The sequence below is a fragment of the Eumetopias jubatus genome, unplaced genomic scaffold (genome assembly GCF_037043125.1).
Source record: "Eumetopias jubatus isolate StellerSeaLion01/CBP00866 unplaced genomic scaffold, mEumJub1_p1.0 scaffold_7, whole genome shotgun sequence".
Lineage (NCBI taxonomy): Eukaryota > Metazoa > Chordata > Mammalia > Carnivora > Otariidae > Eumetopias > Eumetopias jubatus.
In genome coordinates, this window is record NW_028274813.1 from 134545967 (window position 1) to 134563003 (window position 17037).

Consider the following 17037-nt stretch of genomic DNA (forward strand, 5'->3'; position numbering starts at 1 on the left):
GAGTCCTATGTTCGAATCCCAGCTCAGCTTAGGATGGGAATGAATCCGTTTGCCGCCTCCCCACTCCCTCGAGGCCGCACACACAGGAACTCGGGGGGGGGGGGGCAAGAGAGGCAGGCTCACCCCACCCTCTCCGAACCCAGGAACACGGAGCGCTCCTCAGAGCACCTTGTGTACGTGCCTCTCTCCTCTCCCACCCTGCCACGGAAGACCCCTCCGCAGGCCTTTCCCACACTGAGCACTTAGGAAATTTGGGTGGGTGGTCAGCTGGGCTCTTCGTTCAAACTGCTATTCATTCTTCTAGAAAGTCAAGTGGCTTCCCACAGGTATGAAAAAAAGCCTGTGCACATTCAAATAAATTAAGAAGATCAAACGGGAAAGAGGGTTGCTTCAACCATGAAGCACCCAGCTCAGGCTGCATGCCTGCCCCATGAAAGCAGCTTGAATAACCACGGTTCCCTAACTGCCCCCAGGAGGGAGTCAAGATGCCCCGCCCCCAGTTTATATTCTCTGCTTCGAGGAGAGATGCTTGAGAAGAGATGCTTGTCAGCCCCAGGGCTTCGAGTGCCCTCTGGTGAGGCCTGGGACTCCCAGAACAGTTGCATCCACCAGCTCCACTGAGAAGCCCAACTCGGCCCCTTGGGACAGGGGTCAGGGAGGACACTGTGGTCTTCAGGGCTTTGGGAGAGGGGGCACCTCACCATGGCCACAGGGCCCAGAAGCCTGGGTGCTCCTAGAGGGGCCCGGGAAGGCTCCTGCAGGGCTCCCCTACAGGCTGCCAAGGGTTACCTGGCATCAGTTCTGGTCGCATGTGGTCAGGAGAAATGCAATGAATGTGTTTTGCTCCTTGAACACCATGAAATCATTTCCCCTGCTGGTTCCACATGCTGTGAGACCCCCCCCTCAGAGAACTCCTTGGACAGTAACCCCAGGCCACCCTTGGCCCTGGGCAGAGGCAGGAGGGGGGGTGGGGGGGGAACTTCTCAGCAGGAAGCCCACAAGAAGAATCAGGCCCTTAGGAGCAGGGCCCTAAAAGGTACAGATTAACCCTCTGGGAAGTGGAGGGCAGCTACAAACATCTCAACACTCACCGAACAACGCAGCACCCATGCCCTGTTCCCCTTTAAATAACCTCCAAGCTGGGCTCGGACCCCATACTCCTAAGAAGTGTCCTGGGGCAGGCAGATCAGCCTAGTGGAGGGGAGCTCAATTCTTCAGCCCTTTGGGGTTTAATTAGCACTCCTCGGTATGTGGGGGGTGAGCGGAGGAAATCCCCCATTAGAAAAGCTCCAACAGCTTTGCTTTCGCACACAAAATGTTTGGGTTTGTTTTCTGGAAATCTGGGTGGGAAGGAACAAAGGAAGTGCTTAAGGCAGGCGGGGGAGCATCCAATGCCCGCTGGGAAAGGGAACCCCTGCCCTTCCAGAGGAAGAAAGACCCCTCCCCAACTTGGCAGGAAGACAGACTCCCTCTCCAGCCCAGGAGGCGCGTGCGTGCTACACACACACACACACAGGACCCCAAGAGGAAGGAAGCCTCCCACTCCCTCACCCCCCCCCCAACCGCAAGGGCACACTTGGGCAGTGCCCAGGGGCCTCCAGGAAGTAAACAAGTCTGGGGTGTTTTACGCATGCGCTCTGGAGCTGAGCTGGGCGGCCACGCTCCCCTCGCTCGGGATGGAACGCGGACTCTGGGCAGGGGCTTCCAGATGTGAAATGCTTACAGGCTTTAATGGCTTGAGCTGAACAGGAAATATTTTTCCAAAGCCAAAAGAATGTAATCTTTCCAGTACAATGTAAAATGCTTTTATGAAAAAGGCACACAGTTGAAATGATAATTCATTGCAGACTGTAAAGAAAATGAAATCCCCAAACGAGCCCCCAATTTAAGATTTCACTTTAAGCATGTGTTTGTTGCAGTCACCAGAACGACAACCAAGTGGTACCTCGTAAAGCCTACTTCTAGGGAAAATACTTAAATCAGTCAGGATCTTTGTACCAAAGTTCCAGTTCCTAGGGCGGCGTGAATGGTGTCCCACTGAGCCACGGCCTGTCACCCAGTGTCCATCAGCCACAGCCTCTACTGGGTCAGCCCCTGCTGCTCAGTCCGGCAAAGCCTAATACTCTAGGGCCTTCCCAGCACTTTTTGGTCCTCCCGATATAAACAGCAATGCCAATTAATGAAAACCCTTAAAGAGGTCAATGTTGTGCACTTAACCAGTCATTCAGTATCACTTGCAGAATATTCTCTCCAAATACTACCTCACCACAAAGATGAGCAAAGTTCTTTTATTTTAGCAAAGTGAGATTTTTCGCATATGGGGCTATTATTAGGAGAAACATTAATAGATATTTTAAATTTTACTAGCCCCGCTCTTGAGAATTTTGACCTCAAGGAAAGCCTCTGTCTATCCATCAGTTAACTACAAGGCAATATGTCACTGGAAAAGCTGACTGTAATCACTTGATTTTTCTGTAGTCATGTGGGTTGTCATTCTTGAATTACAGTTAAGAACAACTCTTGCTCATAATATGTGAAAAAAATCTCAAGGACACAAAATTATAAGGTAGTATTCTACTTTTATTTTTCAAGAATGGTTAAGGGTGGATATTCCTAATATAGAATTTTTTTTTTTTGCTTTTCTTTATTTTTCACACCAGTGGTCTGCTTTTCCCTCACAAATCAATTTTCTTCTGAAAGGAACTTATAAGAAAGAATGCATATTATAGAAGAAACTGCCAAAGGGGATTAAGTGACTAATTTGGGACTTAGCAGGAAACTTGGAGACTAGTTTGTAACCAGAGAGAGGAGAGCACCAGGAGACACCAAGGCATATTGCAAGAAGGGTCTGTGGAGTTCTGAACCCACATGTTCTACACACCCAAGGCTGTAAGGGCAGCCCCTAAAGGGAGAAGATTCGTCAATGCTACCTCAGGTGCTCAGAATTCCGGACCAGGAATCCATCAGGTTCCCCGTTTCTAGAGAAACATGTTTTACCACACAGTGCAATCCCAGAGCTGTGTGCCTTTGAGCTGTATGCTTTTAAAACTCCATATTCACGGGGCACCTGGGTGGCTCAGGTGGTTGGGCATCTGCCTTTGGCTCAGGTGATGATCTCAGGGTCCTGAGATCGAGCCCTGAGTCAGGCTCCCTGCTCGGTGAGGAGTCTGCTTCTCCCTCTCCCTCTGCCCCTCTCGCCCCCTGGTTGTGCTCTCTCTCCCTCTCTCTCAAATAAATAAATAAAGTCTTAAAAATAATTCCATATTCACAAATGCAAACTTCATCTTGAGCCTCCAAAGCTTTCACCACACCACAGGATGCCTTCAAACTAAGAACTACTTTTAACTTAAAGGATGACTATGTTAAACTAAAAAAAAAAAGGAGGGTTGTTGCATATACTGGTATCCCCCACTTTCCAAAAGTTCAAATGACACCACTTTGCTTTTATGAAAGAGCTCCCTGTTTTCACTAACTGAAGAAATCCAAAGAGGACTTTTGCTTTGATGATAAAAGTGAAAAGCAAAAATAGTGTTGAGCGTCAGTTCTGCAGTGAGCCCTTATAGACACACTGCACGGCTGAGCCCTGAACGTGGTCCTGACAGGCTCCTTCCCCAGGAACTAATCACGCATCAAGCTAAGCTCCCAGAACTCTGAACAGTGTCCGTGAGCATCTGCCCTTTATCTCGATTTATTTTATGTATCCCTTAGCAAGATGCATCCTAAGCTATCAGACAAGTCCAAGACAGGTTAGTTATGGGTCTAGGCATGCTCAAAACCTTTTCCGTGTACATTAATGGTAACCGATTCTTCTCTTTACATGGTTCCAGCTTACGAGAGGTTTCATGGGAACGCTCTACTTCCAGAGAGCAGGGGGAAACCAGTTGCGAGAAATACCCACAGTTGTGCAAAACATTGCCTGGCATTTACTTCCTATCAAAGAATCCAAGTCTGTACAGCCAGCAGGATGACTCTCCTCATGCCATTCCAGCCTTTTCCCAAGCACATCCATAAGATAGGCTGTGAACAGGGCTTCCAAGGCCAGCATGTTTCAAAAAGGAGGTCCGCAGTGGCATTTAGGGGCGCCTGGGTGGCTCAGTCGGTTAAGCGTCCAACTCTTTGATGTTGACTCAGGTCATGATCTCAGGGTTGTGGGATCGAGCCCCTTGTCGGGCTCCACACTCAAGCAGGGAGTCTGCTTGAGATTCTCTCTCTGCCTCAGCCCACCCTGCATGCTCACGCTCTCTAAAATAAGTAAAATAAATAAAATCTTAAAAAAAAAAAAAAGGAGGTCTGCCGGGGCACCTAGAACTCACTCCTAGGAGTTCCCCACGCCTATCAGCAAGTAGAACATTTAGAAATCCTAAAGCAGTGGGGTTCGCTTAGTCTAGCATTTATTGGGTGCCTGGGTGGCTCAGTCGGTTAAGCGACTGCCTTCAGCTCAGGTCATGATCCTGGAGTCCCAGGATCAAGTCCCACATCAGGCTCCCTGCTCAGCAGGGAGTCTGCTTCTCCCTCTGACCCTCCCCCCTCTCATGTGCTCTCTCTCTCTCTCTCTCTCTCTCTCTCTCTCTCATTCTCGCTCTCTCAAATAAATAAATAAAATCTTTTTTGAAAAAATCTAGCATTTATTTCCCAAACTCACTTAACCAAGGACCCCTGGTCCCAGAACACTAACTGACAGGTGACAAGCACACCTCAGAGAAGAGTGTCTTGGAGGAACATCAGGGCAGGAGGAAGCATCACTCTGAGGCAGCAAAGATGCAAACGCCTGGAGACCAATGGCCCACCCAGCAAGGGGGCCACCGTGTCGGCGGTGCGACAGTCGTAGAAAACAGAAGGTGAAGCAAACACACACTTGGATATTTTTGTTGGTTTTGAAGAGCATCTGATTGCCAAAGTATTCTTAGCAAAGAATTGAAAAAAAAAAAGTTGGAAGACAGAATGTAGAGTATGTTAGAATTTTTTGAGCAGATGAGCACAATTGTCAGCGAACAGAGGCACGCTGGGGAAAGGTCTGCAGGTGGTGGCAGGAAGGTTTCGTTCCCCAGTAATTGACAGGGAGCCTGTCTCTCTGTTATCACATATTTTTTTAAAGATTTTATTTATTTATTTGAGAGAGAGAGAATGAGAGCCAGAGAGCACGAGAGGGAAGAGGGTCAGAGGGAGAAGCAGACTCCCTGCTGAGCAGGGAGCCCGATGTGGGACTCGATCCTGGGACTCCAGGATCATGACCTGAGCCGAAGGCAGTTGCTTAACCAACTGAGCCACCCAGGCGCCCTCTCTGTTATCGCATATTTACTATTGGCCCACTTGCAGCTTGTCATTGCCTTGGCTGAGAATAAATCACTTGTCCCAAATCTAAGATGGTAAAATATGCAAATGACTTTATGTGCCACCCACACAAAGGTTTATGTAATCCTAATTGCTTCTAATATGAAGGTCTTGTAATCTGAGCATTGGTGCACCTTCCTTTTAGGCAAATGATACAAAGATAAAACTATTTTTCCCCCTACATCATTCAAAAGGATATGAGGGGGGAATGAAACATACTGTTCCTTTTGCATACAAAGAGGTGTCACATTGGGGGACAAGCGTGCCCTGTTTGGGGCAGACGGGATGAAACAGCATCTCACATATATGCTTCCTTATGAATGGTAACAGAAGAGGGGTCCTCACTGTGACAACTGCAGGAAGCTCAGGCCTCCCTCATCTCTGAACCCCAGCCGCTCTATGCCATGTGGCCATCATTACAGTGCCATATTTGTCTAACCTTTACTGAGAAGGAAGGCAGCTTTGGTACATGCTCAGGTCCCCAGTGTCAATGACACCACCATTAATGGCGGCTCTAGAGTTGATGGGAAAATGCTGTGGGGAGCAACCGCCCAGAGTGGAACCAGAGCCCTAAACCACACAGCACGCAACAAGAGGAAGAAAAATAACTCTTCATCAACATAATGCTTTTAGCCATTACTCACAGAATAACATTTCTCCGAACTTATCCAAAAATCGTATCCCTCTATGTTCATCTATTACACTGCAAACAATAATATCTCTGAAGAAGAGCAAAAAAAATCGGCTTCTATTTGGCATACCCAGCCCTGGGCAAAGCAACAAAGGGAGCCGAAAACAGGCCAGTCCTTAGTCTCCGCAACCCAGTTCTAGATTAAGTTGTACACACGGCATAGAACTTAGACTCATCACCCAGACTACCATGCAAGGAGAATGGATGGAAAAGAATGGGTTTACCTTAAACCCAAAAAAATTATTTACTTAGGGAGAAGGCAGTCACTCCCCAGTAACTGGAAATGTGTCGAGGTAGCTACATTTTTATAACGGCACTGGACTCTTGTGTAAAGCTAAAAAGTAGATGAAGAGGTACACACCAAATATGACTATTTGCGTCAAAATCAGTACTAGCTCAGTTTTAAATTAAAGAAATTTGAAAAGAAAAAAAAGCTATATTCTGCCTCTGTGGATTAAGTTTCTAAACTTTATCCAGCAGCTGGCTGGCTCAGTTGCAAGAGCACATGACTCTTGATTTTGGGATCGTGAGTTCGAGCCCCACATTGGGCATAGAGATTACTTAAAAAAATAAAAAAAAAAAACTAAAAAAAAAAAGTACTAGCTGGGAGAAAAAGTATTAGAATATTAACAATGAGTTCTTGCATTAAAATATACCCTTTTACACCTTACATTCGCAGAGTGTTTTCCAGTTTACAAAGGGCTTTCACCCAAGTCCTTGCTTGTTTGAAACTTACGTCAACCCTTTGAAGTCAATAAAGCACACAAAGCACTAACTCCATTTTTCAGATGTGGAACAGAAGTTCAAAAATCAGAAAATTAGTAGTAGGGCTGGACTCAAATGCAAATCTTAAGATTTCCAGCACAGCCTTTACCAACGCCCCTGCTTACTAATTTATACCATGTCAAGAGCCACGCATTGTTTATCAGCACCAAATGGCAGCTAGTACTAAGCACAGCACTGTTTAAAATACCCTTTTTAAGGCTGAATAATATTACATTATATAATATGTGTATATGTGTGTGGATATGCGTGTGTGTGTGTAAAAATGCCATTTCGTTTATCCACTCATCTGTTGTTGGACACTTACGCTGCTTTCATCTTTTGGCTATTGCAAAGAATGCTGCAATGAACATGGATTTAAAATATTTCTTTCAGTCCCTGCTTTCCCTTCTTTTAGGGTAAATACCCAGAACTAGAATTGTGGGATCGTATGGTATTCTATGTTGAATTTTTTAAGGAACCACCATACTGTTTTTCACAGTGGCTGCACCATTTTACATTCCCACCAGAAGTGCATCAGAGTTCCAATTTCCCCACATTCTCACCAACACTTGTTACTTTCTGGTTTTTGTCGGGGGTTGGAGTTTGTTTTTTTTTTATAACAGCCATTCTAATGGGTGCAAAGTGGTATTCATTATGGTTTTAATTTGCGTTTCCCTAATGATTAGTGATGTTAAGCATCTTTTCATGGGCTTGCTGGCCATCTGTATGTCTTCTTTGGAGAAAGGTCTATTCGAGTCTTTTGAAAATTATCGTCATACTTTTTAACATGTACTTTGAAAACCGTGTGAGAAGTAAAAGGACATGAATTCGCAAGGGGTTAAATGACAAGGCTGGTGTGGCCTAAGTGGGCTACCTGCAGAGGATGCATTCACACGACCTGCATCACAGGGCAATGATGCCCATCTCTGCCCACTGTCCAGCTGAGCCACCCTCCAAACAAAGAGAGCAGTGGCTGGGAGGTGGCTGAAGTCAAAAGTGGACAGAATAAGTGTACATTGCCTTTTGGTAAGCCATTTTAAAGCTTGCAGGGAAAAAAAGAGCTTCCACAAGTTTTTAATAATAATAATAATATAGTAACGCCTGAATGAAGCCTCTATGACAACTGCTCCCAGGGTCCCTACCAAGGGTGACATCCGCTTAGACCAAGGTCTTCCTGATACCCCAGGGTCCTAGGAAGAGTTCTAATCAGACCCAGGTCACATTCAATATCAATCCCACAGCCAAGGTTTGCAAAATTTTCTGCTATTAAAATGTGGAACATAAAACATCATGACCATCATTTAGGAGTGCCAGGCAATACTCTGGCAAAAAAGCAGAAACAGTCTCCGCACTGATAGAACTTACAGCCTGGTCAGGGAGACACAAAAACAGTTAAACACTCACATGGTATGGCAGGAGAAAGGAAGGGGAGACAGGAGACAGGATGACTAGGGAAGTTCGATCTGGGGGCAACCTTTCAGCAGAGGACTGAAGAATAAAATGTCAGCCCTGTGCAGAGCACGGGCAAGGTCCCCCCAGACATGCAGGAGGAAGAAAGGAGCAGAGCTCCTTTCCAAGAGCTAAAGGTCAGCCAGTGTGCCTGCAGCATGGCTGGCCAAGGGAAGAAGGGCAGGAATCACAGGAAGCAGGCGGGCAGAAGCCAAAGTTACAGGACGCTGGCCTTGTTCCTGACTTCACGTTTCAAGGAAAACGCAAGAGGAAGCTGCTGAAAGGTCCCCAACAGGGCGTGATAGCTGGAGTGTGTGTTTACTGCTTCTTCCAGAACACAGCGCAGTAGGAAACCAAACCAGAGACAATGCAGGTTAAGGCAGGCAATGACAATGGCTTGGATCAGTGATGGCAGTGGCGATGACAAGAAAGATATGGCAGGTGTGAGCCAGATATGTGGTAGACATGGCAGAACTAACTGTTATTTGGATGTGTGGGGTGAGGGGCCAAGGTGACCTTCTACTCTAACCCCTCCCCTCCACATAAGTCAATGAAATTCTACTGGGAGTTTTCAACTTGTGACAGATTTATAAGCTAACATTGGAAGCAGCTTAAGTCTGCTAAGATCCTAGTTCTTTCCAAAGGGGAAAATCGATGCACGTGCCAACAGAAAGAAAAAGATGTACATTATTCTAAAATACTAAGTATTTTCCTTAAGGTTTTATGAAATGAGCCCCTCTGAAAAGATAGATGAAGCACCCACAAAAGGATGCCGCCCTGTCAGATCTCCCCAGTACTGAGCCACACAGGCCGTGAAGTTTGAGCATGAGGGAAAGTCACCAGCTTTGGGGTCATTCAGACCTGACTTCAAAAATTGCGGAACCTCGCAGACCCCCTCCCTCTTCGGGAGCTTTGTACTATCACTCAATAAACTTTACTATTGCTAAAAAAAAAAAAAAAAAAAAAAAAAAAAATCTCTGAACATAACATGAAATAAACAGCCACAACAGAGTCAGCACAAACTAAACCAGACCCACAAAGACTGTAGATGTTGAAATTATCCAGTATAGAAGATAAAGATAGTAAATATGGCTAAAGAAATTTAAATAGGAAATGTAAAGAGCCAAAATTATTGTTTGACCAATAAGATTCTAGGGAAAAAGAAAGTAGAACTTCTAGAAATGAATGTCTTAAATAGCTCATGAACTGGAAAATACATCTGAAGAAATTACCCAGAATGCAGCATAGAAGGACACAGGTGTAAAATATGATAAGCAGGTTAAGAAAGAGGATAAGTAGGTTAACAAGGCCCAGGAACGATCTTAACTGAGGTTCTAGAAGGAGAAAATAGGATGAACAAGAGTCAAGATTTGAAGAAATGATTGAAATTTTTCCATAACTGATGAAAGATACCTATCCTCAGACACCAGAATCCCAACCAATCCCCAAAGCAGGAAAAAAAAAGAGAGAGAGAGAAATACCCACCTAGACACACTGTGGTCAATCTGCAAAACAACAAACACAAAAATAGGATCATAAAAGCAGCCAGAAGACAAAGACAGATCCTCCAATTCCAAGTAGACCGACAGTGGCCTTCTCCACCGCAATTATGGCAGTCAGATGACAATGGAAGAACATTTTTTTTAACTTCATTTTATTATGTTATGTTAGTCACCATACATTACATCATTAGTTTTTGATGTAGTGTTCCATGGAACACTACATCATGGAAGAACATTTTTAAAGGACTTTCATGCTCCACCTAGCAAAAGTAACTTCCAAGAAAATGGGCAAATAAAGAAATGTTTAGAAAAACAAAACCTGAGGGAGTTTGGTACCAGAAAATCCTCACTAAAGTTATTTCTAAAGGATATACCTCAGGAGAAAGGAAAATAACCTCAAGAGGAAGTTAATTAAGAAGGAATGGGAGAAGGGGCACGTGGGTAGCTCAGGTGGTTAAGCCTCGGCCTTTGGCTCAGGTCATGATCCTGGGGTCCTGGGATTGAGCCCCGTGTTGGGCTCCCTGCTTGGTGGGGAGTCTGCTTCTCCCTCCCTCTGCCCCTACCCCCAACCCATGCTTGCTCGCTCGTTCTTTCTCAAATAAATAAAATCTTTTTTAAAAAAGGAGGAGGAATGGGAGCAAAGAAAATAATATACAAGCAGATGAAATCCAAGCCAGTGCTGACCATTCAAAACAAAAATCTAACTTAAGGAAATTAAAAACCATCATAGAACAAAGGTGCTACATACTGGGAACAGCACATAAACTGGGAAGGGGATAAGTGAAATGAAAGCACTCTAAGGTCTTTAGATGATTCCAGAGGTTTAAAATTCATTAATTTCAGAATTAGAGTTAACATGCATATTAAAATTTCTAAGTTAGCCCCCCAAAGAATAGAAACATAGGTATCCTATTTCAAAAGAGGAGAGAGAAGAAATAGAATTAGGGCAAGGGTGGGGGTGGGGGATCTCTATATAAAAGAAATGAAAACAAGATGATTTGTTGATATTCATATTTCATTGTTATGATTAACAATAGATACTCATCAACAAGTAACTAGACTATGCCTTAGCAGAAGGATATATTTTGTTTCATTACCCCAAATATTTCTTAGTATTTTAATATTTCTATTCAGTGTTCATGTAGTAAGAAAAACACAAAGCAATACCTTTTTCTCTGTACAGCTTAAAATAATTTTTTTCCAAGATGTTCTAAGAGCCCAAATGTAGGCAATACACACGCCTTACAGAAATCACTTGTTGGAAGACATAAAGGTCAAAATGAACTGCCAACTATAATTCACTGTTTGGGCATTATACCCCTCTACCTGCATACATACACTCAGCAAAAATAATCCATGAAGTTGGGGCTCCTGGGTGGCTCAGTCAGTTAGGCATCTGCCTTCAGCTCAGGTCATGATTCCAGGGTCCTGGGATCGAGCCCTGCATCCAGCTCCCTGCTCAGGGGGAAGCCTGCTTTTCCCTCTCCCCCCCACCCCCCCATTTGTGTGCTCTCTCTCCCTCTCTCAAATAAATAAATAAAATCTTTTAAAAAATAATAATAATAGTCCACGAAGTAGCAATCTAGCGGAAGAGACCTGGACGGGGACGGTACCGCCACAGGAAGGTTTATGCAATGGGGAAGTCTCCACAACATCAGCTTCTCAAGCTCTTACCGCTGAGTGAAATATTCAGGGACTCCAATTAGGGTTTATTTCAGCAAAATGCAATGAAGAAATGAACACAGCTTTCTCTCTCTCTTAACGGAATTCAAGAGTAGTGGTTAGAAACTTGGTTTCCAAGAAAAACACATTTATCTTAATTTCTGCAAGTCACGGAAACCGAGCGGTCTAGAAGAGATTTTTGGGCCTTGGGAGCCCCCAACACATGCAGGGATGGGAGCTCGCCCTGGGCACTCCCCTGGGTCCCCCAGCCCTTGCCTTAGCTGGGTCCCAGTGGCCCTGTAGCTGCCCTGCTTTGGAGGAGCAAAGAAGCACTGGAAACGGTTTCTATGCCTGGACAGACAATAGGTACTGGGTTAAGTAGGAAATGAGACCACAGCCCGGGCCTGGGGAATGCAAAGGGTTTGATGTGCGAGAGCTCCCAGGGGGCCAGAGTGGGGTGGGAACGGCATGCCTGGATGTCAACAGACAGTGGCCTTTGGATTCATACACACGCTGTGTGTCCCACCCCCCGACCCAAGCTTGCCGATCGCAGGCCTTGGAAAAGAAAACCCACAACAGAGGATGGGTGAACTAAAAGGCATGGAATTTCCAAACCACAGCTGTTACATCCTAATGAGCCTTATTCAAAGGCCCCAACCCTCAGTTGCTACTGACAGTCAGTCTTAGCTGCCACCCCCCCCCACGCCCTGCAACCCAGCAACCCTGACTTTAAAAGTCACATGACACCGGGGGCATCTGACCAACAAATGTGCTTGAATTTTGCCCTGACTTCTCTTTCTATACCACATGCCACAGCAGCAAACACAGTCATTTTCTACAATCCTCTGTTTGGAATTTCCCAAGGCTGAGCTACAAATAAGAATGTCATCAGAGGAGACAGGAGCCAACTGCTGTCAGGAACCCAGCGAAGGCCAGTCAGCCGGTCAGCAGACTAGGGTTTCAAAGGTCAGAAAGACGACACCTCAGTGCCTACTGCCCTCCCACCACCCAGCCTGAGTCCTGGCCACTCGATCATTCACTCCATCCTGCCAAGACGTGGCAGGAGGTCAGAACACCAGCCATTTCTGGTCTGGCTTCATGCAGTGGAGATCCCCACTGAACACAGACATAATACAGCCCTTGTTTAGAACTGGAGGCGAGTGAGAAGCGTCTCTAGCATGAATATCATTATATGGCAAGGAATCACAGCCAAAGGGTGGGGGAGGTAACATGAAATGCCCAAGCCTGTAGGAGGACCTGCTCAGAACCGGGTCTCCCAGGACAAGCAGGACCCTGGAAAGGTATTCCAAGGGATACACTGACCAGAGCACTGTTCAGGGGCACTCTGCCCGACGGATGGCAGGCCAGCCTGTATCACGCCATATCCTGATACCCCCAATCTGCAGAAAATTCCCCAGTAATCCTACAACCACACAACCAACAAAAGCTTTCACCAGCTCCTAGGGGAAATGATTTCTCCATTCAAATCTCAGGTAGCTCCTATGTGCCAGGTAAGAGCAAGGTACTAGAGAAGAAAGATCAGTGAAGGTCCTGCCCTCAAAGAGATTACAGTCTGGTTGGGTGGGAAGTAACTGACAAACTTCACGGCCAAGTGGATTTTTAGAGACCATCCCATCCTTTCCCTTCCTTCCTGATGAAGGGATGGGGACTCGCCAAGGGCCATGAAAGCACTTAGTGACAATGACACGAGTCCCAGTGGCCAGCCCAGCCCCCTGGCCCAATGAGGCCCTGCTTCCAGAAACTCAGACCTGCCACATGCCTCTATGGGAACGCTTCTATACCTTCAAAACCTAGAGAAGATCCAAAACGGCTGATGGATACTTGATTTTTTTTAAGTTTTGTGTTCATATGAGGTCCTCCCTAAAGAAGGGTGCCCCTTAGGTACTGGCTCATGGAGTACTTCCTTCCAGAGCCTACACTCTTTTTTGGGGGGTGGGTTCCACATCAAACATCACCATCATGACAGGTTCCTTTCTCTGTGGACTCAGACCACTACCACCACCCCCATGTGAATCCCAACCCTGCCACTTCCTAGCAAGTGACCTTAGGCAAGTTACTTCTCCCTTGCCCTGACCCACTTCTGAGCAGACCCAGGTCTGCACCTGCCTCAGCCTCTCTCAGCACCAGGCCCTGCCAGAGGCCTCTTTGCTTTCTGGTCTCTCCTCCTCTGGGTCCGTGTCTCATAATATCAGAACTTCACCCTCTCTGAGCCTTCAGGCCATGCCCTCAGCCCTCTCCTCCTCCCACTTCCCAGGGGACACCCTCGCCAGGCCTCCCGGGGTCCCCAACAGAGCTCAGGGCAGGCGCTTTCTAGGCCTTTCTAGATTCTTCCCACACTCCGGAGTTAGTGTTTCTGACTAACTCTTCAGTTACCTCCAACGAGAGGCATGTTCTGGAACATTCTGAAATCACTGTGTCTAGATTGCTTCACGTTTGCCCCCTCTGAAAGTTGCTTCCTTCACTGGCATCACCACTGTCCCTGTTCCCTCGACCCAAGCTTCATCATCAACCCATCCTTTAGAGTTTTCCTTGCTTGCTTGCTTGCTTTCCTGTCTATAAAGCTCTGCTTGATTACCAGTGCAAACCGTCCAACACCGAACTTTTCTTAACTGGAACACTAAACTGAATGGAGATCATCCAACAGGCATATCTCACAAACACTTCAATTTGGGTGTAAACAGAAGGGATGGGGGCAAAACAAATGGCCTTCTTGGAAGGGACCCTAACTTTTATTCTGGGCCCAGCAGTCGGCTGTGATGAGCACAGGGTCTCAGGTAACCCTTCTGAGGCAGGTCAAGTCCTTATCTTACCGATGAGGGAAATTCAAGGTGAAGGATGAGGGGAGTACAGAACTAGATCACGTGTGACTTCCCTTTTCTTCTCCAGGATGCTCCAAGCTAAAATGATGGCAGCAGATGGGCTCCTGGAACCTAAGAGGGGTCTTCAGCATCAGAGAAATTAAAAACACATACAAACTCTGAGAAAGAGAGAGATAGAGAGATAGAGAGAGAGAGAGAGAGAGAGAGAGTGTGTGTGAGTGTGTGTGTGTTTGTGTGTGTGTGTGTGGCGCCCTAGATACAGAACACAACTCCCATGGGAATGTCACCTGCCCTTTCCCGACATGTTAGGGCTAAAGTGGTGACTGGGACACAGCCTTATCTGAAAGCTTCAGTCTTAGTTTAATGCTTCCTTGCGAAAGGAAAAAGGATTCTGACGTAGACATGATTTGCTCAAGCCCTCTTTGGAAATGGGCTATCAAAGCTCAGGCAATGGTTCAGCTACATAAAACTCCAACCCATTAGGCTCTAGCACATGTGGAAATGATTAATGTGGAACCGCTGTGTGTCCTCTGGTCCATCAGCAACCATGAAAGCCACAGCAAATGCTGAAAGAAATACAGGAAAATCCTTAAACCGGTTAGGCCAACTACACTTTTCCAGAAGATGAAGTTCCCATGACTTTTCCCATGAAACATAGAAAGACTTGGTAGGATAAGCACAGCTTGAAGGCCATAGATGGGAGAACTCTCTGACTCATGGTACCACTCAGAGGAGGAAGGGAAGGGACACGGTATGGATTGAGCAACTCTGCGCCCACTAAGTGCTGAACGTAAAGGAAATAGCTCTGTACGGAAAGTCCCTAAGTGGGCAAAATCCTCTCCATCTTGCGGATGTGTTGGATGAGATCAGAAGAGCAAGCCACTTGTGTTTCTTGACCCAGTTCTCAAACAAACCGGCAGCAGCGCTCCCTATCCATAACCATGGCGACCAACTTTCCAGAAAGGAGAGTGGGGGGGATATCAAAAACGAAACAGTATCACCGCCCTCTCTAAAAACAGAGAAAAACCATTTCTCAATCTCTAGACCAGTGAAAACTTTCACAAGGAATGAAAAATTCATACAATTGGCTAGTGGCCACCTTCTCTCCTTAACTCACTCGAAATCTGGGGAAAACAACTCCAAGTCACAGCTTTTAAATGCAGGCCATTAAAACCAGTCATTTGCCCCTGTTGGCTTCCAATAAAAAGCAGAGGCGCTTCAATAAGATTGATTTTTTTTTGTCCTTACAAAAATGTGTGGCGGGAGAAAGCGTCCATTCTGGGGTTGGATTGCACGTGGGGCAGGGCTGGTCAACTGTGGTCGCGCGCCTCGTGGCCGGCCTGGACATGTAGGCGACCAGAGGTCGAGAGGTACCGGCCGCGGGGCCCTTCCAGCCTCCGGTCCCCGCGGGAGGAAGAAGATGCAGTGGGTAAAGAGGCATTTTCTCAGCATCCAACCCCCGGACGCCAGCTCCCTTGCAAACACTCCTTTTGCGGAACTGGCGACCTCCGCTTTGGGGATTTGTTCCACGCGTTTCAGAGTCAGAAATGGCACCGTTTTGCCTGGTTCTCCGGAGACAGGACTGGGCAGGGCCCCTCCTGGGGCTCGCGGGAGGAGCGGGGGATGGGGGGCAGGGATGGAGCGCGCCCTCAAAACCAGAGTCCCCCGCTGGTCTGCTGAGCTGGGGGCCGCACGCCCGTCGCGCAAGATGCCCGGGGACAAAACAGAGGCCGGGAAGGGGGCGGCGGGGGGCAGAGGCGCCCGCTGTAACCCGAGCTGCTATATTGATTTCTCCTCCACCGTGTGGTTCCCATTTCACAGACAAGGCCACCAAGGCTATGGGAAGGCGGTGAGCTCGCCAAGCCCAGGTCAGCGGTCTGGATGCCGGGTGGCCCCGGAGACGCGCCGGAGGGCCGGGGCCGTGGCCGTGACCGTGACCGTGACCCTTCCAGGACTAACCCCTCCCGGGGGTGAGCGCCCGCAGCCGACGCCCCGGGCCTCCCGCCCTTCTCGTTCCCCGGCGGCGACAGGTGCGCGGCTTGTGGCGCCCTGGCGCGGACTCCGGGGAAGTTTCCTGGCCGCGGCGCGCTGTTTACGGTCTGGTTTTGCAGCGCTGGGGCCCCGAGCTCTCAGGCCAGCCCAGCCATTGAAACCCGACACGCGGGGAGGGGCCACCGCGGCGGCCAGCGAGGGAGGTGAGCGGGCTCCGGGCCCGGCCGGCCGCGGCTCCACTTACCTGCGGCTCCGCGAGCGGCCTCAGGCTCCATGCTCGGCTGCCGCGGGGCTGCGTCCCTCCCCTCCGGCTGCCCCATTTCCCCTCCCCTCCCCGCCCCCTCCCCGCCCCCTCCTCTCCCCTCCCCCGCCCCTCCCCGGCCCGGGACTGCCCCCGGCCCCGCTCCGAGGCTGAGCCGCCCCTCCCCCGGGGCTGCCCCGGCTCCCGGCTCCCGGCTCCCGGCTCCCGGCTCCCGGCTCCCGGCTCCCGGCTCCCCGCTCCCCGCTCCCCGCTCCCGGCTCCCCGCTCCCGGCTCCCCGCTCCCGGCTCCCGGCTCCCGGCTCCTTCCCCGGAGCTGGCCCTGCCCCCGGCCCCCGCCCCCTGCCTGGGGCCTTCACCGCCAGCCAGCGACCTTGACTCCCCAGTTTGCAAAGCCAGTCCAACACACCTCCGAGGAGTTTCTTAATTCTTTGCAGGAGAAAACTATTTGCAGAGCACCCCATGGCCAGTGCCCCTCTCCTGAGCCCCTTCTCACTTCCTTCTGCAATTTCTATTTCCATGGACAAGAATCATTTGCATTATCCT

At 48.2% G+C, this 17037-nt stretch overlaps 1 protein-coding gene across 3 annotated transcripts in view; it reads right to left on the reverse strand.

Moving 5' to 3' along the window:
• The window catches only part of FAM169B (Protein), a 90798-nt gene extending 74266 nt beyond the window's left edge, over positions 1 to 16532 (reverse strand). For 2 of the 3 annotated variants that reach the window (XM_028122834.2, XM_028122830.2), the window contains exon 1: positions 16477 to 16532. In XM_028122834.2, the coding sequence (XP_027978635.1) occupies positions 16477 to 16507 (31 nt within the window). In that variant the 5' untranslated portion in view covers positions 16508 to 16532. The remainder of the gene's footprint in view (positions 1 to 16476) is intronic. The other variant, XM_028122831.2, reaches the window with a different exon arrangement.
• Between the last annotated feature and the right edge of the window lie 505 nt (positions 16533 to 17037).